Source organism: Gekko japonicus, unplaced genomic scaffold, assembly GCF_001447785.1.
Source record: "Gekko japonicus isolate JY-2015 unplaced genomic scaffold, Gekko_japonicus_V1.1 scaffold94, whole genome shotgun sequence".
Classification (NCBI taxonomy): domain Eukaryota; kingdom Metazoa; phylum Chordata; class Lepidosauria; order Squamata; family Gekkonidae; genus Gekko; species Gekko japonicus.
Window position 1 is genome coordinate 1,654,678 of NW_015174274.1, and position 26,927 is coordinate 1,681,604.

At 42.6% G+C, this 26,927-nt stretch overlaps 1 protein-coding gene across 1 annotated transcript in view; it reads left to right on the forward strand.

Annotated features, from left to right (window-relative positions):
- The first annotated feature begins 18,573 nt into the window (after positions 1–18,573).
- The window catches only part of LOC107120957 (macrophage mannose receptor 1-like), a 67,394-nt gene continuing 59,040 nt past the window's right edge, over positions 18,574–26,927 (forward strand). The window contains exons 1-7 of the mRNA XM_015423749.1: positions 18,574–18,724; positions 19,351–19,438; positions 19,958–20,409; positions 20,844–21,017; positions 22,479–22,640; positions 23,638–23,751; positions 24,059–24,202. Of these exons, the coding sequence (XP_015279235.1) occupies positions 18,574–18,724; positions 19,351–19,438; positions 19,958–20,409; positions 20,844–21,017; positions 22,479–22,640; positions 23,638–23,751; positions 24,059–24,202 (1,285 nt within the window). The remainder of the gene's footprint in view (positions 18,725–19,350; positions 19,439–19,957; positions 20,410–20,843; positions 21,018–22,478; positions 22,641–23,637; positions 23,752–24,058; positions 24,203–26,927) is intronic.

Consider the following 26,927-nt stretch of genomic DNA (forward strand, 5'->3'; position numbering starts at 1 on the left):
TAATTCATTCATCATTTTATAATCCTCCTCTATCTTTTGATCTGGTGGGCGATAACAAACTTCCAGTGTTAAGTTTCCTTTTGGCCCCCCTATATCAACCCATAGAACTTCCAGAAGTGAATCCAATTCTCTTAGCCTCTCAATCTTTCTGGACTTTATACCCTCTCTGACATACAGAGCCACCCCACCTCCAACCCTTCCCCCCCCCATCCTTCCAATATAATATATAACCGGGAATCACTGTATCCCACTGATTTTCCTCATCCCACCAAGTTTCTGAAATACCCACAGTGTCTATTTTTCCCTCCAACACCAAGCACTCCAACTCCCCCATTTTACCTCTGACACTTCTAGCATTTGTATAGAAACAGCTGTAATTTCCCATAAAAGTTAAGCCTGCAACCTTCCTCTTGCTATCTCGAGACCTTGTCAGGCAGTCCATGTCACTAGCCATGGTCTCAGTGGACAATTTCAATCCATTTCCCTGTAGAAAAGCAACAGGTACCCCCTCATCTCTCTGAGATGAGCCAACCCGAACCAGAGACTGAAAATTCTCAGGATCAGTGCTGGCCTAAGGGAGGGGGGAATGTGCCAAGGCCCACTCCTGCTGTGAAATAATTGTGGGTTTTTTTCTTCTCACACTGCAAACTGCACACAACAGTAAAGTCAAGAATGGCAATTTTATCACTTTATGGTGATGGATGTTAAGCTTTCACGAAGGTGCCAAGGGACAATTTGCTCACTCTGTTAACACACATTCCCTCTTCTCTTTGTTAATCTGTGGACACCAAGGAGAATTTTTTGGAATTTCTGCATATCACAGATACAGCAAGAACTGTGACAGAAACATAGGTTGTTGGTATCTAATATTTGTGGCCAATTCTATGATAATAGTGTGAAAGAAATGCAAGCTGTTGTTCTAGCAACAAACAAACAAAAACCTCAGACTTTCTTTGTATCTTGCTCTGCCCACAACTGGAATTGTATGTTAGTGTGTGCTGGAGACAGTTCTGGAAAGCAAAAGATTTTTAAAAAAATATTCCATCACATTTATTCATTTTTTCTGGAGCAACATGTTCCAGAATCAAAGGTCATTTCGGGGGGGAACATGGGGGATCGCAGTTCCCCCGGGTGAGGTGCGGGGGGGCACACGATGAAGCCGTGCCCCCTGCTTCCGGCCACCCCGCTTCCAGCCCTCATTCAGCCAGGAGGAGGCAGGAGAAGAGGGAGGGTAAGTTGCTTCCTCCCCACCTCTCCCCACCCCTGCCTGCCTGGGGCCAGGGAGGGCCTTGGCGGGGCTTCCTCGCACTCCCGCCGGCCTTGCAGGTCCACCGCCGGGCCCCTAATGTCAGGGGGTGTGGCATATGCTAATGCGTTATGCTAATGAGTTCCCCTAGCTCTTTTTCTACGAAACGACCCCTGTCCAGAATGATGCTCCAGATGCTACATGTTAGAGCAGATGCTATCAAATTGGTTTGGCTGCAATTACCACAGCTAGTTGATGTCTTAGAGGTACTTTCTTATGATACACGTTTTGTGTACCACACATGTACACACAGGTGAATAACATACTTAACCATCTTTGTGTCCAATTAGGGCCCTCAGAGCAATGAACAATTTAAAAAAATTAAGAAACAATGCTTATGTATAAAACCAGCAATTAAAGATTTAGATTGTGATTTTTTTAGAGGATTAAATTAGCAGCATCCTTTTTTTTCAATAATGAGAGAGGACAAATTCTTCTGCAGACTCTCAGACTGAGGCTCCTTCAGAATAATATTTGTGATCTTCCGGTTTTTGGCGACTCAATGGTAGCCACCTCCCCTGGGTGCTCCCAGGGATCCGATCCATGAGCTGGCAGTTGGGAGGGGGTGCAATTGTGTGCATCCCCCTGGCCATGGGGTGCTAAAGGGTTGCCTCTCCCCTGGCACGCAGCCGGTGAATTGAGGCTCCCTCCTGCCTCGACGGTCCTGCCACTTCGCTTCCACATGGAACAGGAGCTGCTGACTGGGACAAGCGTGTGGAGATCTGGCGAAATTAACCTTACCTGAGATGAAATGGCAAGAATGATGTTGAACTGTGAGTTTCCTGAAAGTATGAATTTTTTTAAAAAGGCAGAAAGTCTCCCCCTTAATAAGCAAGGGGGGGAGGGAACTCCCCCCGCACCAAAACAAACAGAGTTTGAAGCATTGTAAGGAGGGGGATGGAGCTTTAAGCATAAATGGACTATAATGAAGAGCTGCCGAGGGATTTTTGGGCGATACTGTGGACTTTAGAAACCTTTGGCAATTTTACAAAAGAATAAACATCCTTAAAGATGGCGCTGAAGAAAGCAGAATGAAATCCAAGCCTTCTTCAGGAAATGGGAATTCAGCTGACCAGGCCATGTGACCTGACTCTATTATAGACTTTTCCTATAGAAAATGGGCGCCCCCTGCTGGCTAACAACGATATTCAATTAGGATTATGTTGCATAGCAGTTCTAACTGAAAGACATCTGCAAAAGGATATAGACAACAACCAAAAATCAGCTTCTATAACTCCAAATGGATAAAGGGGAGAATCTAAAATGGACTGTGTGTTGTTAAGGGACTGGTTTGCAGATTAAAAGCGATACTTAAAGTGAAGGGATGTGATCTATGGACATATCCTGAAAATATAAAAATGATAATCTGCCCGGTGAAAGAGTGGTTAGATTCTCCAGAAGACATATGGATTAAAGTGATAAAAGGGAAGAATGAACTATATCCTAAAGACTGGCCACTGTCTGCTGCAACAACTTGGATCAACAAGGGAAGAAGATAATGTGGAAGAAAACTGTAAAAGAGGAAGAGAAGATGAGACAACAAGTACACTTACTGATGAGGACTGGACTCTAAGATGGGGGGCTGGTCCCCCCCAAAATAAATTTGATTGTCATTTGGGGAACAAAAAGTTTTTTTAAAAAATGAGATGGTAATGTTTTCTGAAGCCTGCCTGAGCGGGTTTTTATTTTAATGATCTGGCATAGCTCTTCATATAGTCAGATTTGTTGGAATTGATAATATAATGATAAATGGTTATTGATCACTTTCAATGCCAAAAAAAGAAAGAAAAACATAATAGTTAAAGAACAAAAAATGCTGTTGTATCTTAAGCAATGTATGATCTCCATCTCTTGGGTTTTTAGTGGTTTTCTTTACTTTCTCCTGTACTTTGTAGATTCCCCTCCCTTGTCGTTTCTTTGTAGTTTATAGAAAATGCAATAAAAATTCCCTATGGGGGCTAAAAAAAAGAAAGAATAATATTTGTATTGCTTTTACACAAATGATGCAAGTTTTATTGAACAGTGCTCCAAATAAAATTATGGAAGGCATATTTTCTTCTCTCAGATTTTATACAAAGTAATACAAAATAACTAAGAAAACCAAATTCTGTATGATCTCTTTACCAGATTCAGCAAATTGAAATGGAAAAGGAAGTTGCTGAAGAATAAAAAGTAGAACTGGGGGGGGGGGCAAATGGAAAGGGTGTGGGTAGAGGCAAAAGGGGCCATACCAAAAGGGAAAAGGGCCCCCGGTTAGTCTATCGCTCAGGGCCCATGCAAACCTGGGAACGGCCCTGGTCAAAATGACTGCTGCTAGTGTGCAATGGCCTATTTTGAAATAAAGCAACCTTCCTGAGTTAATTAGCAAAGATAGGATCATCTCCTGTCTCAAATTAGCATAACTCCCTCCCCAAGTGAGTCTTGAAGATGTAATTCATTCCTCTTTTTTCAAATCACATGGTATAAAAAGGCCACAACATTCAGAGTTAAATAGAAGAAGTTTCGAAAACCAAAATATCAGTCCGTTTATCTGCAAGAACTACCTTCTCAGAACCATAGAGTCATAGAATTACAGAGTTGGAAGGGGCCATACAGGCCACCTAGTCCAACCCCCTTCTCAATGCAGGATCAGCCTAGAGCATCTTTGACAAGTATTCATCCAGCCGCTGCTTAAAGACTGCCAGTGAGGCAGCTGATGCCACTGTTGCACAACTCTTACTGTAAAAAAGCTTTTCCTAAGATCCAGCCGGTACCTTCCCGCCCTTAATTTAAACCCATTACTGTGATTCCTATCCTCTGCTGCGAACAGGAACAGCTCCTTGCCCTTCTCTGTGTGACAGCCCTTCAAATACTTAAAGAGAACAATCATGTCCCCCCTCAACCTCCTCTTCTGAACACTCCAAAGTCCCTCAGCCTTTCCTCATAGGACTTGGTCTCCAGGCCCCCAATCATCCTTGTCACTGTCTTCTGCATCCGCTCCGTTCTGTCCATGGCCTTTATGAAGTGAGGCCTTCAGAACTGCACACAATACTCCAGGTGCGGCCTGACCAATGCAGTGTACAGTGGGACTATGACATCTTGCAATTTGGATGTTATGCCTCTGTTAATACACCCCAAAATCGCATTAGCCTTTGTTGTCTCTGCATCACAGTGGCTGCTCATATTTAACTTATGGTCCACCCATACCCCAAGATCTTGTTCACACACACTGCAACCTAGAAGCATATCCCCCAACCAGTATGCGTGTTCCTAATTTTTGTTACCCATATGTAGAACTTGGAATTTATCCTTGTTAAATTGCATCTTGTTCACATCCATCCACTTTTCCAGTGTGTTCAGATCTCATTGAATTCTATCTCTATCTTCTGATGTGTTCACTGCGCCTCCCAATTTAGTGTCATCTGCAAATTTAATGAGTAACCCCTCTACAACCTCATCCAGGTCATTTATAACAATATTGAATGAAAAGTACTGGGCCCAGAACTGAGCCCTGTGGCACCCCACTGAACACCTTCCTCCATTCAGATGAAATGCCACTGACAACTACTCTTTGAGTGCAGTTCTCCAACCAGTTCCTTATCCACCTAACTATCTTGAAGTCCAGTCCACAGTCCTTTAGTTTACGCATCAGAAAATCATGGGGAACCCTGTCAAAAGCTTTACTGGAACCCAGGTTAACAACATCAACAGCATTCCCTTGATCCAGTAAGCTCATCACTTGATCAAAAAAGGAAATGAGATTGGTCTGGCAGGACCTCTTTGGGACAAATCCATGCTGACTTCCCCAGATCATCAAGTTGCCCTTTAGATGTTGGCAGATTGATCCCTTTAAAATCTGCTCCAATATCTTCCATGGGACAGAGGTCAGACTGACTGGCCTGTAGTTTCCTGGGCCATCCCTCCTCCCTTTTTTGAAAATTGGGATAACATCTGCCTTCCTCCAGTCTTGTGGCACATCTCCTGTCCTCCAAGAGGTCTGGAAGATGATGGACAAAGGCTCTGCAGACTCTCTAGAAAGTTGTTTGAGCACTCTTGGGTTCATACCATCTCGCCCCGGGGAATTTATACATTCAATGCAGCCAGGTGCTTCTCAACTACCCCTCTGTCCATGTTAACCAGCAGCCTGGATGCCGTGCTTTGCCTTCTACCATCTCCAGATGAGGCAACATAAGCATTACACCTTTCTACTTTCTATCTGTCCTCTGTCAAAGTTTTTCCATTTTCACCCAACAGTGGGACCATCACCTCTTTTATCTTGCAATTGCTCCTCATATATCTGAAGAAAAGTTTCTTGTTGTAGTGAGCCTCCCTGACCAGCTTTAGCTCACTGTGAGCTATGGCATCTCTTGTAGCCAGGTCATTGCGTTCAAAGAAGGGAACCAGCTGCTTAATCAGCCGTAGATGGTAAAAGGCAGATCTCGCAGTGGCTGCTACCTGGGCCTCCATCATTAAGGTGGCATCAAGGAGCACTCCCAAACTCATAACCTCTGCAAAATACTGTAGAAAATGTTAGAAATAGGTATACCATTTAATCCTGAATTGTTTTTATTGAATATTGTTCCAAAAGAGTTCATAAAACAGTATGTATATATGATTGTTTGTGTTGTGACATCTGCAAGAATACTGTATGCAAAATCCTCCTGGGGTGGGAGGCTTCTGAACTGGTGGTGCCAGGCCACCAGCGCAACCCTGTCCTCCCATTTCTGCAGCTTCAAACAGTTAGCCTATTATTTCCTCTTTTGTGGGTCAAACTCGGGTTAGCACCAATCTTATAATGCTAATGGCTACCGAACCCAAAACTGCACCAGTTACAGCAGTAATGGGGAGGCCATGGCAGGATGGTCACCACTGGGGACACGGCACAGATTATGACTTACCCTGGAAGACAGGTGGTGGTCCAGAGCCCTGAGACCAACAGGCAGCCCTGTAGGTGGGACTCGGGTTGCAGTTCCTCGGGCGAGGAGACTGACACCCGGATGAGAAGAGTGGATGGGGGTCCATTGTGAGGAGGGGGTTAAAAGATCCCTGGTTGGAGGGGTGGCTCCTTTTGCAAGGAGAAGGACACCTGGATGACGTTGAATCGCCATTGTAGACAGGCAGTGATCCAGAGCCCTGAGACCACCTCAGGCTGGAATCCAGTCGCCTTTGGGGGACAGATTTGGGGGTGAGATATGGTGGGACTCAGGATGGAACCTTACAGCCAACAGTCTTTAAGGGTCAGGCAGGCAAATGATCCCCTTGAGACATACGGGCCACATGGGCAACAGTGTGCTGGTGCCATTCCATGACCAATGTGATTCTTGGAGGGGGGAAAGAAGCAGACCTCCTGAGCAGAGGAGGAGCTCTGTTCCATGAGTGGGACTCAACTGAACATACCTTCTACCACTCTTTCGTCAGTGGTGTCACCCTTACATAGCTGTTTGTGGGTCAAGACAAAAAATGCCTTGTTTTTGCTGCAGGGGAGGAGCAAACCCTCTGTCTCTTGGAGATGGCCTATTGATCCTGTGGTATCAGGAATTTCTATTCATCTTCCCTCCAATACCCCTCATCACCAGGCTAGTGAACAAGGCAATACAGGAGCATCCAGACTGTATATTGGTGATGTCTTAGTGGTCACAACAGCTGTGGTTCCCGATAATACTTCCCCTGTCTCAAGGAGTTTTCCACCAATTTCCATCCAAGAAGGGCCTGCTTCTCACTCTAGGGGGGCACATCCTGTATCACGATGTCCTGCACCTCAAGCTGATGGCTTGGAGGATTCTTTAGAAGGTTTCTCAGACACACTATGAACAGTAATGCTGAACAGTAGAAAGCCTTCTACGAGAGCTCCCTACACATACAAATGGAAGAAATTCTTAACATATCTTCAATACTTCCACAGAGACCCCAGGTCTGTGGGACTTGCAATAATCTTTGACTTTTTGCTTTTCCTGGTCGATGCTTTCCTAAGGATATTCCTGGCAGCAGTTTCAGCTTATCACAAGAGGCTTCAAGAACTATCAGTATTTACCCATCCTGATACAAAACAATTTCTGAAAGGGTTGCTACATTTGTACTCTCCCGTCAAGTGTCCTACCCCAGCATGGGATCTACCTTTGGTGTCAAGGAGTCTTATGGGTAGACCTTTCGAGCCTATGGCTATGTGCGATTCAAAGTTACTTGCTTGGAGAACAGTGTTCCTTGTTGCCATTACATCAGCTAGCAGCTAGCTTCTTGCATTCAGACATGATCTGCATTACCTTTTGTTCTTACTTAATGGTGTTTCTCACTGTAATGTATTCATATCCGACTGCATGCGAGGCTAGCTCACCACGCGGTCATGCGAAGCCACCGAGCTTCACTTTGAGAGACAGTGGTCCAAGCAGATCCTAGCCAGCACCAATCGGAGGGCTGTGGTCCTAGCCGGGACCTGTGGAACTCTCGGCCACTGTAAATACCCTATCACGGTGGTGTGTGTGTGTCATGGGTGTGGGTATCTTGCAAATATAAGCCAGCCTGCGAGCCGGGGTTTCTCGTCTTGTTCCTAACCTCTAAATAAAGTATGAGAGGTGAAATCACTCATCGGTCTCAGTACTTTCCACTCACTTCAGACATTAAAAGGTAAAGGTTCCCTTGCTCAAAAGCCAGTCGAATCCGACTCTAGGGTTGCAGTGCTCATCTCCGTTTCAAAGCCGAAGAGCCAGCGCTGTCCGGAGACATTTCCGTGGTCATGTGGTCGGCATGACTAAACACCAAGGCGCACAGAACGCTGTTACCTTCCCACCGAAGTGGTACCTATTTATCTACTTGCAATTTCTTGCTTTCGAACTGCTAGGTTGGCAGGAGCTGGAACTAGAGACGGGAGCTCACTCCGTCATGCAGCACACGGGTCTCGAACTGCTGAACTACTGACCTTCCACAGCCTGCAGTTCAGCGTCTTAACCACTTGAGCCACCGCATTACCTACCTCCCAAAGGTAGTATCTACATTTCATCTTCAAAGAGACATTACACTACCTGATTTCTACCTGAATTCCTCCACTGATGTGGAACATCTATGGCATACATTGGATGTTAAGTGAGCCCTTCTATCTAGACAGAACTCACTGGGACTGTAAGGACCCTCATCTTTTTGTTTCCTATGCTACCCATTCAAAGGGCTGTAATTTATCAATGCAAAGACTGTCCAAGTGGATTGCTGGTGCTATCAAGTTATGCTGCCTGCTAGAGAGGAAGCCATTGCCTGTTCTAATAAGGGCTCATTCAACCAGGGCTATGGCTGCCTCTACTGACTTCCTTGGGGGGGGTTCCCTTACAGGACATTTGTAAATCAGCCTCTTGGGCCACCCCAAATATGTCCATACAACATTATGCCCTTGAATACATGTGAGACAGTGAGGGTCTATGGGAAGATCTATCTTGCACTCTGTAGACAACTGAGACACAGCCAACACCCTCCTCCAGGTAGGCCAGACCTTGCTATTCTCCCATGGATGTAATGCACAGAAACCATGAAGAAGATAGGTTGCTTACTTGTAACTGGTCATCTTCGAGTGGTTATCTGTGCATTCACACTGCACACCCATCCTTCCCCTCTTCTGTCAGCCTTCACTTTTCCTTGCTGGGGGTGCACAGTGGTCAGAAGGAACTGGTGGCATGTCTGTGTCCCACCCTTGGGAGCATGAGTGGTAGGAGTTCCTGTACATGTCACAGAGAAGGGTGCAAAAATCCTTGCTGAGCTTCTACAAGTTAACGGTCAGAGTCGGTGCAGGTAAGTAAACCTGCTTTTCTTGTATTTTTGTGAGTCTACTTTTCCTGTGAGATTCACAGAGTTCAGATATCAGTTTATGACAAGATTAAAAAAAGTCAACAGTGTTACAAAAGAAGCTTGGGTACTGGCTTCCTGAAACCTATTCCTTGGGGCAATTTACCCCTTTGTTCCCAAAGGCCTTCTGTCAAGTGAATTAGCACAAAACTTTGTACTTGTGGTCATCAACTTCTGTTTAGTTTCATACTACCTGGTTATTAATCGCCTGTTGAGAAGTGAATATTTTTCCTGCTTCTTGGGATTCTCTGGCTTTTCTTCCATCATTTCCAAAACTGCTTTCATGCAAAATTTCGAGAAATATCAAAACAAAATCTGGCTGTCTACTATATGGGCGGAAAGTTCCGATTTTCCCGATCCAACCCACATGACAGCCGCTTTCCCTGCCATGTTCCCACAGTGGCCATTTCCAAGATGGATCTCAGCAGGGTACTTTATGTACTCCCCTTCCTTATAAGTTCAGGTTCCTTCTTTCCTTGAGCTTGACTCATATACCATTTGCACTGCTTTCATCCATTGTTGCAGTGATTCTCTACTGCAGAACACATTCCGCTGGCATTAAACCACTTTCTGTTCATTGAAAGAAACCAATATTGCATGAGCAGGAACATCTTGAGCTGAAGCATCACCTCTGCCATTCTGCTGTAGTTAACTGGTTGTGAACAAACTGAAACTAAATTTTGATGAGACAAAGGTGGGAAGGCAGAGATCTTGAAGGACACTGTGCTTCCCACCTTCAATGGGGTTCACCTGATCCTTGCTGACTCAGTCAAGGGGTATACTGCATCCAACATCACTGCTGGAGCAGCAAGTTAATGCAGGGGTTAAAACACTTTCCTTGAACACAGACTAGCCTGGATGGTCATCCCCCTACCCTGATTTGGACCACCTGTTCTCCTGAATCCATGCTATGGAGACATCAAGACTAGACTACTGTAATGCACTCTACATCGGTCTCCCCTAGAAGTCAACTTGGAGACTCCAGTTGGTGAAATGGCACAGCTTGGTTATCCAGAGTTAAGTGAACATGCATATTACACCCTTTCTGCAGTCACTCCATTGGATGCCCATCAGATACTAAGATGAATTTTAATTGTTGACTATCATATACAAAGCCCTTAAAGGTCTGGGCTTCTCCATTGTACATGTGTATTCTCTGTTGTGGCTCACATCTTACAGAATGGCCTGGCTGATGAAGTCAGGAAGGCTCCCGTTCTCCTGGCATTCTGCAACCTATGCAAAGCTGAATTATTCAGGAAGACTTTTTTTTAATATAGGTAATGTGTGTGTAAAGTGCCATCAAGTCACAGCCCACTGCTCTTAACCCCAGAAAGGGGCTTTCAAGACAACTGAGAAGCAGAGGTGGTTTGCCATTGCCTTCCTCTGCAGTGTCTTCCTTGGCGGTCCCCTGTCCACATACTGACCCTGCTTAGCTTCCAAGATCTGATGAGCTTGGGCTTTACCATGCTGCCTTCCCTTCCACAAAGGTAATAGAGCTATACTATGAAAGATGCTCTAATAAAAGAATAGGGGCTGTGGACTGTACTACTATGGACAGTGTGTACTATCTGTCGCTGTATTTATTGTTCTAACATGTAACTTATACATCATCTAACATACCTTAATACTTATGCTTTGTTTCAACTCTGTTTCAGATTTCTGCAATCCTAATATTTTTACATTGCTTATTGCATATCCCAGCCTACTGATTGTATTGATTTAGACTGTGTGATCCACCTTGAATCTCAGTGAAAACTGAGTGACTATAAATAAATAAAATATGTAACTAAATAGCACATAAAAACACGCAAGCATAAGCCTTCAAGTTATTCACAAGATTCCTGATGTAACTAGAACATTTGTGCTTAGTGTAGGTCCAGAATCTGAACACATCCTTGGTGTTTGTTATAAGAGTCCAGTAAATTTGGAGAGGGAAGTGGAAAGTAAGTAGAGGGAACAAGGATTAAGGTTTCCTTTGGGGCTCAAAGACTATGAGTGTTGGTGTGAGGAGCACAATTCATGGGCTTGAGAAAGGAGGCTTTAGAAAGGTGGAACAGATTAACAGAGTAGAGCAGAAAGTTCCATCCTGCAGAGCAAACATTCAAAACAGCAAGGGTGAGAGATGTTTCTGTCCTTGGAGGGTTGGCACTGGAGCAGTAATATTAGGAATGGGAGTGCACCCAGTCTGCCCATTTCAGAGCACCAGTCTTATATCTTTTAACCTGTACATTTACTATTGAGGCCAAATGTCATTGGTTACAGTTTAGATCTGCTTTGCTATTGGGCCCAATTCTAGTATATGGCCTCTCACTGGAGAACTTAGGGTTGCCATGCAATAGTAGAATTGTAAGGATCTGTGCTCTCATTGGGGGAAATATATGGATCCATGGTGTTCTTGGAAGATTTGAATTTTTCTTTGTGGGAGATTTTAACAAGGGATGTTCTAGGTGATGTAACAGGAGAGGGAGATAGGTCTGACTGAGATTAATGAATTACTTGTGTGCAGAGGTCATTTCGGGGGGGAACGCGGGGGAACGCAGTTCCCCCGGGTGAGGTGCAGGGGGCGGGGCACATGATGAAGCCCCGCCCCTGCTTCCGGCCGCCCCGCTTCCAGCCCTCATTCAGCCAGGAGGAGGCAGGAGAAGAGGGAGGGTAAGTTGCTTCCTCCCCGCCTCTCCCCACCCCTGCCTGCCTGGGACCAGGGAGGGCCTTGGCGGGGCTTCCTTGCACTCCTGCTGGCCTTGCAGTTCCACCGTAGGGCCCCTGATGTCAGGGGGTGTGGCATATGCTAATGAGTTATGCTAATGAGTTCCCCTAGCTCTTTTTCTATGAAATGACCCCTGCTTGTGTGGCACATATGACTAATACCAGGCAACAATTGGTCAGTTCAGTGTTCTTGACCATACATTTCATCAGACTTCCAGAGAAGTCTGCATTGTAAGAGAGGTTCCTGAGAAGTATGGGATGGTAGGTTATTGTCCTACACAGGCCAGTCATTAATCACAGGCAGAAAATTGCTGAGTCTCAGAGGCAAAGAGTAGACTCATGGATTAGGGTAAATCAGAGGTTCTGTGGAGGTTGCATGGACGGCCTTCTCTTGAAACAGCCTTAATCCCACATGGCTTGATCGTAATTCCTTGGCCTCAATATTAAACCATGGACCTCTCCTGGAGCTTAGACATCAAGGGGTCTGAGTCAGTGGGGGTGCAAAAACAGTTCCTGATTGTAGGGTGATGTGGAGTAACACCATGAGGGTATGAGTATGAGAGAGCAGGCTCCTCATAGTGGCAGTGGACGTCCAGATGCCAGACACTGGGGGTCAAATATCATTTACAATTAAAATTGTTTTTCCATTGCTGGGTGGTTGTTTTTTTACCCATCTCAGAATTCTTAATGAGTACTTCCTATTTCTTGTGATTTAATCCTCATTTCCTCTTTCTTGATTTCCTGTGAAACAACCATCAAATGACTCATGTTACAAAGTTCACTGAGTATAAACAAGAACAGAGGACCTTGCTGTCCCACTAGAAGTTTTTCGAAAGATTTATTAGGGGATCATTTTATTATGAGATAGCTAGTCAGGTTTCAATTTTTTTAATGTTACTATTCAGAAATTATTCACAAATGTGGAAATTTTATCAGCCCTTAAAAACACTACCTACGTTGTATATTAAAATTTATGAGTACTGAAAAACATAATGAAATTGAATTTCTATTGTCTTTTCACTTCTAGATTTTTGGCAGTTTGGGCTTCTCAAATTACACATATGCAAGTTGTTGTTCAGTCGCACAGTTGAGTCCGACTCTTCGCGACCCCATGGACCAGATCCTGCCGTCCTCTGAAGTTGGCTTAATTTCATGTTCGTTACATCTATAATACTGTCTAACCATCTCATCCTTTGCCGTCCCCATCTTCTTTGACCTTCAATCTTTCCCAGCATCAGGGTCTTCTCCAGTGAGTGCTCCTTTCTCATTTGGTGGCCAAAGTATTTGAGCTTCAGTTTCATTATCTGGCCTTCCAGGGAACAGTCAGGGTTGATTTCTTTTAGGATTGACTGATTTGATCTTCTTGCAGTCCAAGGGACTCTCAAGAGTCTTCTCCAGCACCATAGTTCAAAAGAATCTATTCTTCGGCACTCGGCCTTCCTTATAGTCCAACTCTCGCAGCCATACATGACTACTGGGAATACCATAGCTTTGACCATCCGGACTTTTGTTGGCAGGGTGATGTCTCTACTTTTTATCATGCTGTTTAGGTTCGCCATATGCAAGTAGAAAGTGCCATATTGATCCTAGCAGGTTTATTTTGTTATTTGGAGATTCATTTTGGCCCAGTGAGCCATGTCGAGCCAGAAAGGAAGAAATAATCTGATGGTCTGTGGCAGATGTTTTTAAAGACAATGGCTCCATATTTGCACAGAACAAAGTCTCCCCTCTTGTGTAAAGACCCCCTAAATTTCAAGCAGAAGGGACAAAAGGGATTGATTTTACAGATACCCAAAGCAGGTGCCTCTTGGCACAAGTGCACTTCTTTCCACTGATTCCTAAAAGGGGGGGGGGGGAGAGATTGCCAGCCATTGGCATTTTAAAGAAATCCTGCCTGAATCTCTTTTAATGTAATCTTACAGTGGCTGACAATAAAAAATTACCTTCCCACTGAAAGCTCTGCATTTGCCATCCTTCCTTGTAGTGGTCTGTTATTACCTTTCACCAAGTAAGGACGGTTTTCTTTGCACAACTCGCCCCTCCCCCAATCTCTACAGTCTTTGATGATAGTTTGTTTATTTTCCCAAAAAAATAGAACCTCTCTCTATGTGTGATTATACGTGATAAATCAATCATCCCATTTCTATGAGACTCTCTGTCAAAGAGCATCTTCTCCTATGCAAACCTCCCATTGCTTTTAGACAGCTGCAGAGATCCTGCTTTAAGTCCCATCCCACAGGAAGTCCTGATTGGCTTCCATGTGCAGCTGGGCTTTCTTAGTAATGGCCCCAGAACTCTAGAATGCCCTGCCCCATGAAATGCCTCCGGCCCATGACTATAAACTTTCCAAAGGAGACTGATGCTTATATTAGCCTTTTATAAAGTTCTTTAATTTCCTGCCCTGACATCCTTGCCATTGTTTTTATGGTGAATTGTTTGTATCATTTAATGATTTCATTGTTTACTCTGTTTTCTGCTTTGTGAAGTGTCTGAAAACAAATACATTTTGTAGACTTTACTGGCTACTACTAGGATACTACCCATAGCATTTGTATCTCCTTCTGAAATATCTACATTGCTAACAGCACATTTTGGAATTTAAAAAGCCACTTGAATTATCTTGAGTATTTCCAAACTTTGACGGGTCTTTCATAATCTAACAGATACTTTCAGTTCTTCCTTTTTGTGAATGTACTTTTCCTGTGAGATTCACAGTGTCCAGATGTCACTTTCTAACAAGATTTAAACAACAGCAACAATGTTGCCAAAGAAGATAGAGGAGCTGCTGCCCCAAACCTATTTCTTGGGGTAATTTGCCCCATTGTTCCCAATGGACTTCTGTCAAGTTAAGCAGCATAAAACTTTGTACTTAGGCTGTCATACACTTCTATTTAGTTTCATAATACCTGGTTATTAATCTCTCATTGAAAAGTGAGTATTTTCCCTGCTTCTTGGCATTTTTCTGGCTTTTCTTCAATCTTTCCCAAAACTGCTTTCATGCAAACTTTTAGAAAAAATCACCACAAAGTCTGGACATCTGCTGTATGGGTAGGGACGTTCCTGTTTTCCCGATCTCACCCACATGGCTGCTATCTTCCCTGCCAGTGTCCCCATGGAGGCCATTTCTACCTCCTGACACTTTTTTGATTTTGTTTTAATCAGCAACTGGATATTATCATTTATTTTATTTATTTATTTTTGGATTTATATCCCGCCCTCCCCGCGGACAGGCTCAGGGTGGCTCACATTATTGGCATTATAATGCCACAACTATCTATGTATCAAGTTTTCTAATTTTTCAGCTTTCAATTTTAGAAGTACCTAATTTCGCTCATTGTGAGAAGACATATCTTTGCAATGAATGGGGCGAAAGACTTGCAGAGTATTCAGAGAACCTGATATAGAGATTGTTGTAACACTATAATGATATAACAATATTATGATGGACCATCAAAGGGTTTTTTTTTTGGTAAACAAATTTTATTTTTTCAGGAATACAACATGTAAGATTAAATCATTTCATTCTATCAATTGTCTACCCCATTCCCAGTTCCTCCCCTCCCTCCAATGGCTTCCCACAATGCTTCCACCCCTGCTTCAAATTACTTCATATCATCAACAATATCAGTTTCTTATCATTACAATCTAAAGATAACATCATTTGACTTAATATTGATCTAAACAATGGACCATCAAAGGTTAATGCCTAGCAGAGCTTGAGAACCTTTCAGTGATAGGCTGTTCAAATGGAATTCTGTTGAGAGAGTCAGTTAAAGAATGAGAGCTGAGAACCGACAGTTGAAGAAGAGACAGTTAAGCACTCTGAGGACTGGAAAGAAGGCAGAGTGAGAGGATCAAGGAGGATCCTCATTCCAGCCGAAAAAGGGAAATAACTTCTAGTAAAGAGGAGTGATCCCTGGTTTGTGTATAAAGAAGGATTTTGGGAACTTGATTGTCTGTTCCTGCCTTCTGACCTTTACATGCTTGAGCATTTAAGCAGAAACAGAAAAGAAAGCCTCTCTTCTTAAAGTTTTAAAGACATTGTTGAATAGCAGAAACACTTACTAGTTGGCAACAAATTATCTGGTCAGGTCAGTGAAATTCAGAAACAGGTCAGTGAAACTCCAAAACCTATGCTTGAGTGTTTAAGCAGAAACTGAAAAGAAAGCCTCTCTCCTTAAAGTTTTAAAGACCTTGTTGAATAGTGGAAACACTTACTTGTTGGCAATAAATTATCTGGTGTATGTGCTAATGCAAAGTTAACTCTGTTTTATTATCTGTTCACCTCAGACATCCTACACCTGATTCCACCTGACCCTTTCTCCTCCAAGTTATATAAAACATTTTGTTTATTTTGAACCTTCAAAAGTCTCTCCTGTGCCATTTCAGAAGCTGAATATAAGAAGGTGATTTTGTCTCTTCCCTCAGTTCCCTGGGACAGCATCTTTCTATATATATAAAATAAACTGACTGGGTGGGTCAGCCATAGACAAACAAATAAGAAGAAAAAAGATGAAGGGGCTGCTCCACAAGAAAGAAGACAGAAGTGGAAACTTGTGTGTGAGGGAGGGAAGAGGGTGAGATCATCATAAATATTCAATCACTGCTTGGGGAAAAAAAACCCTGAGAAAGCTCTGGTGGTGTGGGTGGGGGCCCTGCTTTGGGACTGGGGCAGGTAAACTTGCCCTATGGAAGCCCCAGTACTGCTGTGATGTATCAGCAGCTGCAGCAGTAATGGAGAAACTGCACAAACCTGCCTATGTGGAGAATATCTATGACAATGACTCTAGGTTCTCCTCAGGCATAACACAACTATAGTCCTATTAAAGAATCTTTGCATCTATTTTACCTTTTAGTACACAGAGACAATATTAACTAACAATGGAATATAAAAAGACCCACAGTAAATTCTACATAGAAAACTATAAAAGTTTTCCTCAAGTCTGCTTGTCCCCAGGTACAAAAGAAAAGAGTAACAAAAAGTTATTTTTTCATTCAAATGTGTCATGTACTCTTCCATAACTAGCGATTTCTCTCCCTCCCTTCAGACATCCCTAACTACTTTTTCTTTAAATGCCTGGCTGTATGGGGTTACTAGATTAGCCCAGAGTGCTGACTGGGATCTCATGAGATCTTGGTCCACATTTTTATTTTGAAACTGTGCTGTGTGTGTGTACCCATGAACATACTGCTTCAGAGTCTTAAAATGCACCATTGTTTTTAAACTTATTAGAATTTTCTGCAAAGTCTGTTTGTTGAAATGTCTCTCCTTTTTGTAACTGTTGCTGATGTGTAGATTTATTGATCTGTTCTCTGAGGCAAACTTCAGAATAAATATATGAGGAATTCTTGACATGTGGACTAGAATGTGTATTTTTCATTTGCCATTTTTAGTTTACTCTGGCTGCCCCATCTTGTGCGTTTTCTCTAAGAATAAAATTGTACTGAGTAAAGTGAGACTTCTCTCACAACAAAGGCTTAGGCTTGCAGTCTTACCTACACAGTGTGCCTTTGCTTTCTTCTTTGCTTAAGGCTTTTTTTAAAACCAATTTTTTATTGATTCCAACAAAATACCAAAAGAAAAAGAAAAAAGAAAACAAATCTTTACAACCTTGAAACCTTTGAATCTCTAACTCCTTACAGACAATTTTCAACTAGACTATTCAAGTGTTCTTGTCAACCCATTTGTATAGTTTCACCCAAGTATTCACCTCTATCACGAAGCTTTTGAGTTAAACTGTCCATTTCAGTCACCTCCAGTTCTTTGCTTAAGGCTTTTGTGCTTGACAGAAACACCACAGATCTTTAGGTGTAGCTGCAGAAAAGATATATTTAGCTTTTCAATTACAGCTTACTACACCCCATGGTGTTGAAATAACTGGTTTTGTTCATCCTGTTTCTTAATATTTTCTTGTGACCATCTGACTTCAGTGGAACTTGACTAGCTGCTGTCATAAGCAAAGTTACAGAATGGAAGATGTCGAGTACATCTTATTCACCATGGTATGTATCACCACTCACTCACACACACACACACACACCTCCAGTTATACCAAGTCATTTATTTAAATTAAGTAAACATTTTTGTCCTCCCTGATCTCTATGGACTTAAGGCAGCAATACCACTGGTCCACCTAGGCCTGTATCCTCTATTCTAGCTGGCAGCAGTGCTTCACTGCCTCAGCCTGAAATATTTCACCTGTTACATACTACCTTAGCTCCTTTAGGTAGAAGTGCTAGAGAATGAACTAATGCAGTGACACATAGGGGAAACCAATTAGGAACCATTTAGAGTGGAGAAATGTTGGGAGGACACTGTAGGGTTGACAACAACTCCTTGGGAAATACCTGGAGGATTTAGGGTGGAGCTTGGGGAGGGCAGGTTTTAGGGAGGAAAATACTTCATCAGGGTATAATGCCATCTCTTGCTCATGTTCATTCTGAAAGAACCAGTAGCCAGTAGGATACTTTTATAATAATGAGCACATCAGTCTTTTTTTAGGCAGCTGGATTCTATTATGCCTATGTATCCTTCTTCTTGCTGTTTTTATTGTTATTATTAAACGTATGTGATGCCTTCAGAGTGCAAGAAAACAGGTCCCTGCCTTGAGCTGCTTACAGTCAACAGTTTGACACAGAGGGACAATGGGGGAGGTGAGGAACTACAGAAGGAAGACTATCAGTTCATTCCTTTTGCGTGTACTTAAGCTTAATATCAGTAGAGAAAGTGGACTAAAGGGCTGCACCACAAAAGCTTCATGGAGAAGGCAGGTTATAAGGAGGAATATGAAGGAAAAGGGAGGGGAAGCATCATGCAGATTTTTGGAGAGGCAGCTGCCGATCTAAGGAGCAGCAAAGGAGAGAAGGTAGAATTGTTTGAGGAAGCAGGAGACCTCCAGAAAATGGAGGGTAGTGGAACTGAAAGAGTGAAGGTCTGGGGCAGGAACTGGCATGTAAGAGCAAACAGATAAGGGGCAGCAGATTCATGGAAGATTCTGGTAGCTGGATACTGGAGTGGCCAGGAAGACAATGAAGAGATTTAGAGATGGTCATCACATGGTCCAAACAATGAGAGGAATGAATGGTTTTATTATCAGAGAACTGAATAGAGTGGAGGGTAACACTGGGAGCAGAAAGCATGATAAGGGAAGACCAACAAGCAGGAGGCTCCATATTACAAACGTATGGTGTTCATGTGTCTACTGAGTGAACAGATGGAGAAGCCATAAGTTTGTAATGCTGCAAAGGCAAAGAGTCTTGACATGCTGAACAAGCTGAGCAAGCGAGAGAGACTTGTGAAATGCACGACTAACACTTCTTGCCTATTTGCCAGAATGGATGACATTGGTTCCTTCAGTGGATATATGAGGAAAGGAAGTTCAGTTTGGACTCATGTAAAGTTCAGTCTTGAATTTCCACAGTTCTTTCTTGGGAATTAGTGGTTTTTTGGGGGGAGGGGGTGATCAACAGCGTATATAGTATCTGAAGACATTGCTGAAAACCTGCTAACTTCAGTCTGTTTTATTTATGAGGAGATTTTGTTGAGGCCTTTGTGCATTTCAATGTCTTTCTTTTTGCTCCTGAATTTCCTCCTTCTCATTCAGCAGTCTTTCCAGATACCAGGTATGTTATGCTTCATTTCCATTGCTGCTGTAAGCTCACCAGTAAGGGAATGGTATCCTCCCTAACTAGCTACTATAAAACTGACTATTGAAAAGTTTAAGAAACAGCATTATTAAACTTAATTTCTATGAGGTCTTTCAAAGATGAGGAAATGATGGATTGCATGTTTCAGTTGCATATGTCAATAAAAAAGCAGGTTAATGGTGCAATAAACAATGCCAAAGACCATTTACTGTAGTGATTTTATCGCTGCAAATAAAAGGATTTCCTTCTTTTTTTAATCGATCAGTCAATCTAATAGTGATGCTTTTAACTATACCTGACTAAAAAGGAATATTTCCAAAAGTATTTCTAGAAGTACCTGGAGTTTTACAATTATGTAAACATTGGTGTTATTAGCTTGTGTGTCCATATCTTCTCTAGCTATAGAATAAGAAATAATATAAGCACTGTGCACTACTTTCTCCTGCTCCATTGTACTGTCTTTAATTCTGAAGTCTGGTATCTTCTTCCTGTCAGATATTCCCATATAGGAGGCAATGAGGCACCTTCTCATAATATTACTTGTGACTTTAATTTTACAGAGGATGATACTTTTCTGATAAACTATGAGAAACATAATCTTTGTATGCAACCCAGAGAAACTTCTGTCATCTCACTTGGCAAATGCAATCAGAATAATGAGATCCAAAGGTTTAAGTGGACTTCCAGTCAGCAAATACTGAACATGGGACTGAAGTTATGCTTGGGAGCATCAGCAGACTTCAGCCAACTTGAATTCTCCTCCTGCAATCAGACCAGTGAGCTGCAGAAGTGGGCATGCGTCAATGATACCTTTCCTGCAATCAGAGGACAAAACCGGTTTTTGTCTTATGGTGCTGGACGTGTCCAGTTGGATAATGCACCTGATGTCAAAGCAACCTGGAAGATTGATGGAACCAAAGACACACTGTGCACTAAAGGCTTTGAAGGTAAATTTCAGAGGGCTTGTTTCCAGAGTTCAACTGAGCACCCTATTAACCATGTTGAATCCCCTGTATTTAACCATGCTGCAACTTCACCTGCAACAGTCTGGCCAAGTGATGTATCTTCAAGGCCTATTTCTTTCAATTGATTTTTTATAAAATTAAATGGAAGAGAATCAAGAAAATTCAGAAATGTGTAAGTGATGTGAAGATGTCATGTTTTTTCCCCCTGGGCCAATTTCCTTAAAAACCAAGTTACAGACAAGAAGACTTTCTCATTCACTTCAATGGAAGGTAACATAGACAGCATATGTACAATGGAATGTGAGCCCCAAATGGGTGCGTCCATTGAAGTGAACAATGGCACACTTGGAGTGGTGGACTGAGGACTTTGTGACATTTCTGTATTAATGATACTATTTATTTCACTTTGTCTAAAGCTCAGTTTACCATAGAAGGCAATTCCAATGGAGCCCCCTGTGTATTCCCATTCAAGTATAAGAATGAGTGGTATGTTGAATGCACAACAATAGACAGTGAAAATCTACAGCCTTGGTGTGGAACAACTGCTGATGTGGATAAAGACTCTTTAACTGGATATTGTCCAGTAAAAGGTAAAACTCTCTCAATGCTTTGTTTCCACCCTTTAATCTGCCATCACACACTTGATGCCTGGAAGAGTAGGATTCATCCCTCACCCCAGTTTCATTCACTCTCTCTCCTTTCTCCATGAAAGAGGTCCACTTGTGGCTAGACTTCTTTGCTACAAGTACAATATAAGATTCAATGCAGAGCGGTGGTGGTAAAGTTCTGATGCTAGAAATGGTTTAGAATAATTAAAATCATCATGGTACAAGGAGTGCTTCTTTAGGATGAGCTTCATGGCCACATCATTCAAAATGAGATTTAAAGGCTTCCTTTCGTAGTTGCTCACCACCAATTCATACCCCATCAGTATGCGTGAGAATCTGGGGTGTTTTGACTAACCATTGACTCTCTTGTTGCCCTGTTTGGAGAGATGCTTTAGGAAATCTTCACTGTCCATTTGGCTTTTCACTATCCTCAATATTTTTACTTCATCCACTGAACTACCCATAGATGATACAGATAATAAATGAACAAACTTAATAGCACTGATCCCAATGCAAATGCCTGGGAGATCCTATTGCTTATTCCTTGCATAATATCAACTGTTTACTCAGACTCTCCGATTCTAGTTCTTTAAGCAGTTTACAAGTTATGGGGCTCCTCCCTCCCCCATGTCATTTTTCTGTTGCAAACAGAACTGGGGGAGGTATTCTTCATTCATTAGCCTTTATTGGCATAAATGAAAGAAAACACAAGCAATTACATACAGTTATCAATGCATATATATATATTTATATATATATATTATAACTAAGAGCATAAAACAGAGAGTTCTAAATCTGATCTCGCCCTTTAAATCCACCCAGCATTCGTGCCTATGGTGCAGCTAATTGTGCATGTGATCACAACCTTATATTGTTTTTGCTATCCCACACGTTTTGGTAAGAAACATTAACTGAAAACACTTATTGGCTAAAACTTTCCCCATCAAGTTTGGACAATTTTTCAGGGATTATATCTCTATTGGCTAAAATTTTCACCATCGAGTTTGAAAAAATTTTCAGGGATTGTATCACTCACTGTGGAATTCTACCTAATTATAGAGAGATAGGAAAAGATCTCCAGTTTTATGATCAATTAAAATTCTTTTTTGTACCAAGGACACATGCTTAGAATATTACTTAGAAAAGTTGTATATAAATTATCAATATGATCAAATCCTTGTGGAATTGGATTTACCATGGGGCACTGCTATCAGAGAGACCAGGTGAATTTTCTTGAACTGGTAGCCACTCCTCAGAGTCTCAATCCCCACAGCTAAGTTTCTCCCTGACAAAAAATTTAGTTCACATGCCAGTTCTCTCATTTCAGCCTCCACTCAGACAGAAAGCCTTTCTTTAAGATCACTGAATGTCAGACCAAGTTAAAGATTTCTCTTCAAGATTCTGAGATGGATTGAAAATAGTATTATTAAACAATATTTACAGATGACAATGAACACTTTTGGATTAGAAATCATTGGACTGGAAATCAATACCAGATAAATTCTGACTCAGCTCTTACATGGCTCCAAGCAAGAAAAAGCTGTCAGCAACAGAATGCAGAATTATTAAGCATCACAGAACTACATGAACAAACCTACTTGGCAGGTAGGACCTTTTTAAAAATAAAGCATATATAAGTGATTAATCTCTGTGAAAATTCTTTTTTTCTTTTTTTGTAGGAAGATATTTCAAAATTAGAATATTTTCATTGGGGGTGGAAGAGATGGGCAGAAATGATATATAACAATACCAATAATAAAAATGGAGGTAACTTTGTAATAACACTAAATCCAGATAATATGTTGCTAACAAGTAAGAATTTTTGCTTTTCTACAAGGTCTTTGAAATTTTGAGGAGAGAGGATTTCTTTTCAGTTTCTGCTTAAACATTCAGGCATAGGTTCCTGAGTTTCACTGACTCTTCAAGTTTAGAAGGCAGGAACATACAACCAAGTTCCCCAAATCCTTCTCTATACACAGACCAGGGATCACTCCTTGTTTCAGAGCTATTTCCTTTTCCAGTGGGCAAGGATTACTGATCTTGACAAGAAGCACTGTCCCTTTTTGGATTGAATGGGGATCTACTGTGATCCACTCACTCCTTCAGCCTCTTTCCCAGTCTGCAGTCAGTGCTTAACTGTCTCTTCTTCAATTGTCATTTCCCAACCATCATTTCTTAACTGACTGTCTCCACAGAATAATGTTTGAACAGCCTGCCATTCAAAGGTTTTCAGACTCTGTGAAACATTAACACTTGACAGTCTGTCACAGCTGTCTTTAGTGTTCTCTATGATATATAGGTCTACTTCTTTTAATAAGAGGAGCCAGTCTGGGATAAGACACTTTCAGTTCATTTATTCTCAGTGAGTGGCCCATGTCATTTAAGGTTGCTGTTATTGTACTTGCAATGCAGAGAACAAGCTTCATGATCTGATTAATTTCTGTTTGATAGTCAGCTGCTAAAGGCACAGGAACCATGCCACAAATAAGTTGGCAACCTTAATTATACCAAGTCAGTTTAGGTCCCCCCCCTTCAGCTTCCTAGCTATAAAACTCCAATAATTATGCAATACATTACTCCTCCTTTTCTTCCCTTTAAATAGGATTAACAACTGATCTGAACACTGACTACTGGATTGGGCTTAACAGTTTGGAAATGGACAGTGGATGGCGGTGGGCTGGTAACCATCCTTTCAGATATTTAAATTGGGCTCCAGGTGAGTGATCATTTATCGACAGTTGGTGAATACCATGTCCTCTAAAGCCACAGGAATACTATCCTCCACAGAACATGGCTACACATTGACCATAATCATTGGGCACAACCCAGTGAAAGATTATCATTACCATAACTGTTTTTTAACTATTGCCAGCTGCACCCTTTCCCCCATTCTCTAGTTCATACAATATGTATAATTGAAATAAAACTGACAAATGAGACAAACAGTTGTTTGTTGCCATGATAAAAATGGGAATGTTAACACAAGGCAGGCCCATTGAATATCTGTATATTTCTTTCTTAAGGGAGCCCATCACCAGAATCAGAGAAAATCTGTGCAACGATGCGGTCTCAGAGTGGCAAATGGGAGAATAAGGAGTGCGGCCATAAACTTGGATACATTTGCAAAAAGGAAAACTCTTCATTAAACACCCCAGTCATCTCTTCAGGTAGGGTCAACTGAAAGTGAACTATATGAACGATACGGAATGGGGTCCCACCGGTTTCTTCTGTTATTGGTGGCACTTTTCCTGTGGTGCAGGAACCTGTCCATTGATACAAGTGGCTTTCATATCTGTGGAAAGTACTATTGCTAGTGGAACAGGTCTGCAGGAACTAATCATGTATAAGTTTCTAAAATAATCTTTGATATAAAGTGCCCCCCCCAGCAGTACAAGTGGTAGCCTTCAAGTAGTATTTATTTATATATTTATACCCTGTCTTTCTCACTGAGACTCAAGGTAGATTTTGAATCGAATTCCAGTCAAACAGTATTAATAGCATGTGATAGCAGAAATTAAAACACAATGCACTGAGAGCAGTATAATATACACAATAAAGACATAATATATATCTTGACAGTGGCATAAACCACACTACTGTTTCCTTTATAGAAGCACCTTTCTGAGTCATCCTGTTATATTATTGCCCTACTCCTTTTGTAAAAACGCACCATAGAACAATTCTGTTTTATAATGTTCGCAGGATGATGGGAGCCTTCCTGGCCTCCTCAGCTTGGCCATTCCACAACACGGGGGCCACAACAGAGAACACAGGTGTATGGGCAGCTGGCACCTTCAAAAGCCTTTGCTTAGAAGAGTGGAGCTATTGTGTTGGGGCATAGCAAGGGAGTCCTGCAGATATCAGGATCCCATAACATGTAGGGTTTGTATGTTATAACAAGTGCCTTACATTGAACCTTATGATTGATAAATAACCAAGCTATCCAGTTTGGTGTAGTGGTTAAGTGTGTGGACTCTAATCTGGGAGAACCGGGCTTGATTCCCCACTCCTCCACTTGCACCTGCCAATGTGACCTTGGGTCAGTCACAAGCTCTGGCACAGCTGTTCCTGAAAGAGCAGTTTGTGTCAGAGTGTCTGTTGTGGGGAGGGTGTCTGTTGTGGGGAGGGGAAGGGAAAGGAGTTTGTAAGCTGCTCTGAGACTCCAAGTGAAGGGCAGGGTATAAATCCAATATCTTCTTCTTCTTCTAACTAATGGGATGACTGCAGTTTGCAAGCATATCCATCTAACTCTTGATAACAACTGAGCTGTGGCATCCAGAACCAAATGCAGCCTCCGAGCTAACTTCAAAGGAGTCTATTGTAATTGTCTAGTCTCTACTACTAGTAGTAGTACTATTGCTACTACTACAGCAGCAGCAGCCTACCACTGGTAGTACCAGTAGCAACCATCTAAAACAATTCATTGGATCTACATCCTTGAGGAGATCTGGCTAGTGGCAGATGGCCTAAAATGAGAGAATCTGGCAGATGAAATTAAGGCATCATTCAAGATATGTATTTTAAGACAAGGTTATGACACACCCACGTAGGTCCTTTGTTCCTATATACGAAAACCCATAGAATCACAGAATCATAGAGTTAGAAGGGTCGTCTAGTCCAACCCCCTGCACAATGTAGGAAATTCACAAATACATTCCCCTCCACACCCGCAGTGACTACAGTCCCACACCGAGAAGATGACAAAAAACCTCCAGGATCAATGACCAAACTGGCATGGAGAAAAATTGCTTCCTGGCCTCGAAGTGGCAATCAGCATTTCCCTGGGTGTGTAAGAAAGGGCCACAAGGACTAAACACTGAGGCAACCCTTACTACTCTCCCTCTCGAGATCTGCCTAAGTTTATAAAGATGTTGAACAAAACAGGTTCCAGGACAGATCTCTGAGGCACTTGTTAGATCCCCAAGCATAAGAATAGAGGGTCGTGAGAATATAAGGGTCGTGTGCAAACAGCCAAGGGGCACCCAATACCAACGCAAACTGAGAGTCAGGAGTGACAATAAAGGGTCTCTCCTCCCAGTGGTCTCCTAGCCCCAGTCTCAACGGCATAGATTCGTGGAGACATGGTTTCATTGGAGCCCCATCCATTTGAGTGAATATTATGGGGGATTTCAAACGTTTGATGCCCGCCTCCAACCCCGCAACCACATTTGGGCTGATCAAGTCTCTCCCACATCCCGAGTCAATAAGCGCTTTGACCCTCACATGGGTGCCCAAAACCGGATTAATTAGAGAAACAGTCACGAAAAAAAGAGAGGGGGGTTCTCTCACCACTACCGGCGCCTCAGATCCAGAGTCCTGCTGTTGAGCGCCTTTCACAACAGGACGGTCTCGTTTCCCGAAGACTCAGGCTCCGAGTCAGTCGATTCGTTCAGAGGATCCTCTGTAGCCTCCGGAGCAGCTTGCAGTGCCTTTGAGAACATGGGTTTGGCTACCCCCTTCTTGGCTGGGGTGGTCGTCTTTTGCTTCGGGGTTGTCAGCTTGTCTTTGTTTGCCACCACTCCACATTCCGCAGCAAAATGTCCCTTTTCTCCGCATCGCAGACAGAGACCCATTCGCATGCGGAGCTCGCGAGCAGTGTCCGATACGCGGGACGGCTTTGGCCTTGGGGTTCCGGCGGTCTGCGGGCGTCCCTCTGAAGCTGCCAGGTCCAGTCTGATAGTTTGGAGGCGGCTTTCAGCGTTTCCCGCCTCCTGTGCACATGCCATTAGTGAGATGGGGTCCACAGATCTGAGAACCGTCTCCCTGATTTCAGGGTTGAGCCCCAGTCTGTACATCTCAGCCAATATGTGATCAGGGCAATCCCGCAACTTAGCCGCATGGTTGTGGAATTCAGCGGTGTAGTCCCGCACAGATCTCCTACCTTGTTTGAAG